This window comes from Agrilus planipennis, unplaced genomic scaffold, assembly GCF_000699045.2.
Source record: "Agrilus planipennis isolate EAB-ADULT unplaced genomic scaffold, Apla_2.0 scaffold108, whole genome shotgun sequence".
Classification (NCBI taxonomy): domain Eukaryota; kingdom Metazoa; phylum Arthropoda; class Insecta; order Coleoptera; family Buprestidae; genus Agrilus; species Agrilus planipennis.
Genome location: NW_020439204.1, coordinates 450,076 through 453,648, shown reverse-complemented (window position 1 = coordinate 453,648; position 3,573 = coordinate 450,076). Strand labels below are relative to the sequence as shown.

General features: G+C 33.5%; 1 protein-coding gene across 1 annotated transcript in view; it reads right to left on the bottom strand.

Moving 5' to 3' along the window:
• LOC108736581 (transcription factor SOX-2-like) overlaps nt 1–3,573 on the bottom strand; it is a 92,431-nt gene that overhangs the window by 17,935 nt on the left and 70,923 nt on the right. Inside the window, exon 3 of the mRNA XM_025978117.1 lies at nt 1,932–2,083. Within this exon, the coding sequence (XP_025833902.1) occupies nt 1,932–2,083 (152 nt within the window). The remainder of the gene's footprint in view (nt 1–1,931; nt 2,084–3,573) is intronic.

Sequence of the window (3,573 nt, the reverse complement as noted above, 5' to 3'; positions counted from 1 at the left end):
TTTGGACATGTATTTAAATAAACGAGAAAGAGAAGAACAATTTAAGATGGATAGAGATAGAATTAGAAACTAGTATGAAAAACTTTACAGCAAATGACTACATTTCAGGTAAATGTGATAGATACAATTGAAAAGGTTATGAGAGGAAAATACGGCCCTAATATGATTTTAACGATGAGTCAGGTAAACATTGAATAGGTTACTATTGTATTATGAATTCCAAGAGAAGATTCAAATGTAATATGCACGATAATGTAAATTAGGATGCAAAGAATGTACAGTTAAAACCAAAATCAATCGAATAAGATATTATTAAATGTGTATATAACTAAAAACTATAAGTATAACAAAAAACAAACGTTTCGGCGAATAGCGACGGAACAACTTGAAAAGTAATAAGTACCTACCTATCTATACTAAGGATGTCGTAAAAGTATAAAAAATGCTTTTATGTCACCAATTTTTATAAGGTGAGACTGTAAAGCAAGACTATTGAACGAAATCTGCTTTTTACCAGCTCCCTAGCGACAGAATTTAAAAAGTTCTAAACTAGGCACCATTGGCGCAATAATAGGGGATCGCAGGGAGCCTGACTCATGGTGGACAACCTTATACCTCAAAAACCCAATGAACGACTTACTATCCGGTAAATGATAAAACTTATTGTAACTGTTTAGGGAAATGCTACCAATGAATGCGGGAGGCATGTGGCTAATAAGGGGTATGCCGATATAGGGATTTCCCCGTAGAGTCCTCATGAAAATCCCACCAAAAAAGTGGTGATACTAAAATGAGGATTGCCTTATGGGTTTTTCATATGGGTCTTAAGGGGCACCTATCACATGTATAAACCTAAATTAAATCTACCTTATGGGGGCTTGATGAGCCAAATTCGTTTGAAAATACTCTCGGTAAAATGAAAAAACTTATAACAATCCCCTGGCCCAATTATGTCGTCGTTTCAATGAAATATTTTATATTTGCAACGAACCAACAAATGTATTTCCTGATATTGTTATTATAAGGCAACTGAAACCAGACGCATCAGGTCGAACAACTGTAAACCAATTACAATTTAAAGTATTATTGACTACGAAACAGCCCAATAACACAATCTTACTTAAGAACAAACAAATTTTACAAATAAAGGATATTTGTATATATTGTATTTTTTTCATTAATAATAAAGTTCATTTTTTCAAAAATTTTAATAAGGTTTAACAGCTGTAAAGTGTACAGTAATTAATTTACGTGTAACGTACAGTTAATTACTGTACACTTTACATATTCATTTACAATATGTAAAGTGTACAGTAATTAATTTACGTGTAACGTACAGTTAATTACTGTACACTTTACATATTCATTTATAATATGTAAAGTGTACAGTAATTAACTGTACGTTACACGTAAATTAAAAGGATAATTATGGTGTAACTGTTTCAAATAAAATTTGTCNCCTCCTAACTCCTGTTTCTGCCTCTAATATGTCTCTGACTAGACCTTCATGTCTGAGAAGGTGTCCTACCAACCTATCTCGCCTATTTTTTATTGACTTCCATAGAGTCCTCTGTTCTCCTATTATTTCTAACACCTTTTCATTTCCAACGTTTTCTACCCACATTATCCTTATCATTCGCCTATAACACCACATTTCGAAAGCTTCTAACCTTTTCTTTTCCGCCACGCCTACTGTCCATGTTACGCACCCGTACAACGCCGTTCTCCAAACATATAACGTGTTGAGAAAAAATTAATTTACTTATATTTTATTTATAAATTTCCGGAACTTAATTGCCACATCTCCAACTTAAATCACTAAGCCAGACATCCAAAACATTTACAGTGACAGTATTACGATGTAAATACAGGATTAACGTATTTAAATCATAAAGTGGTGTTATGCCAATATCCACATTTGTATATCATACCTGTGCTGGTGATGTAAGTCCTGCAGACATTGCGGCTGATTGTTGGGCTGCTGCAGCAGCTGCAGCCATGGACGCAGCGCTTAAGGATCCATATGCAGCTGATGGATTGTAGTATGAAGCCATTGATTGGCCCATACTGCTCGCAGCCATTCCTGAAACAAAGAATTTTCATTAATTTTATTTATCCAGTACATAAATAAACTATATATAGATAAAATTACGTAAGCTGATTGCGAGTCTAACTAAATCTTTGTAAAAATTTTGTTGCAATTAAAAAACGTTCGTGTAAATTTTTCAATATCTTTTGTACAAAAAAGTCAAAGGAAAACCATTCTTCTGCGAACTCTTTTCAATAAGGGAAATTGGAATAAGAAAAAAAATCCAGGTCAAAATTAGTTCGTAAACGTGCTCTTCATCAGTTGTTGCAACTTTAGTGAAATTGATTTGGGAAATACATGAAAGAAACCCGATACCCCGATAGATTGGTTGCGAGAAAGTTCCTTGCTTTCAGAGCATTATTAAAAGATTACGTACGGCACAGGGTACACTAGAAAGTTCGAATTTGAACAGAAAAGTTGAAGTGCAGACAAGTCGGTTATTTACCGTTTAGTGTACTGTTTATTCTAGTTTATAGGAAACACTGCTACATTGTGAAGATTTATTCAACTTTTTTATATAACTTTTCTAACTTAATAAATAATGGAATAAAACATTGAGTTTAGTTATTAGTCAGTTAGAAATGTTTTATAAAAATATTAGCACAACAGTTTATTTGTTTATTTTAAAGAGGGAAAGGTAATGGCGTTCGTAGGACATCGGTGTCATGTTCCTTAAACGTTAGTCAAAAACATCAAAACAGATGAATAATTAATGAAGCTTTTGTTTTCTGTATTAGGTTTTCAGAAAGACAGCCTAGTCCAGTATGTAGATATGCTTTCAAGAGAATTGAACTAGAGAATCTTTTGCTTGTATAGAATGAGATGTGTCGTAGAATCGGTACAAAAAAGAAATATAAAAAAACACATAAATGAAAATCCAACCCGCATTTTTCGGTTGTAAGTATATCAATCGCTGGCAATGTTCTTTCAGGAATTATCTATATTATAGGGATAAAAAATATCCTATATATTTATCAAAGACAGACTAACTATTCAAATTTGATCTAAATCCGTTCAGCAGTTAGGTATAACCCAATTGCAACTTCCGCATTTATATATGAGTAAGTAAGATAGGTAAAGGACAGATTAATAATAATATAATTGAATTTATCTGAGCTACATTATTGCTGAAACAGTTCGCTGATTTTTATGAAGAACGCAAGCTACTTCTATGTATAAATTGGGCTTTGATGTATTTAAGTATCTCATGAGTACCAGAAAGCATATGCTCGCTGTAAGGTAACTATTCTTATATCTAACGATAAGGGTACAAATGATTTTCAATTTTTACCGAGCGGCTTGGCCTAGAGGTCTAGACCATTGCTTAGCATTCGGGAGGACGCCGGTTCGATTCCGGATCCGTCTGCCTTTGTCCAAGTTTTTCTGTGGTTTCCTTGGATCACTTAGGCAAATGCTGAGGCAGTAATATTCCACAGATAATCTTTCATTCTCTTCTGTCTTCATTTCGTCCGTCTCATCTTTCT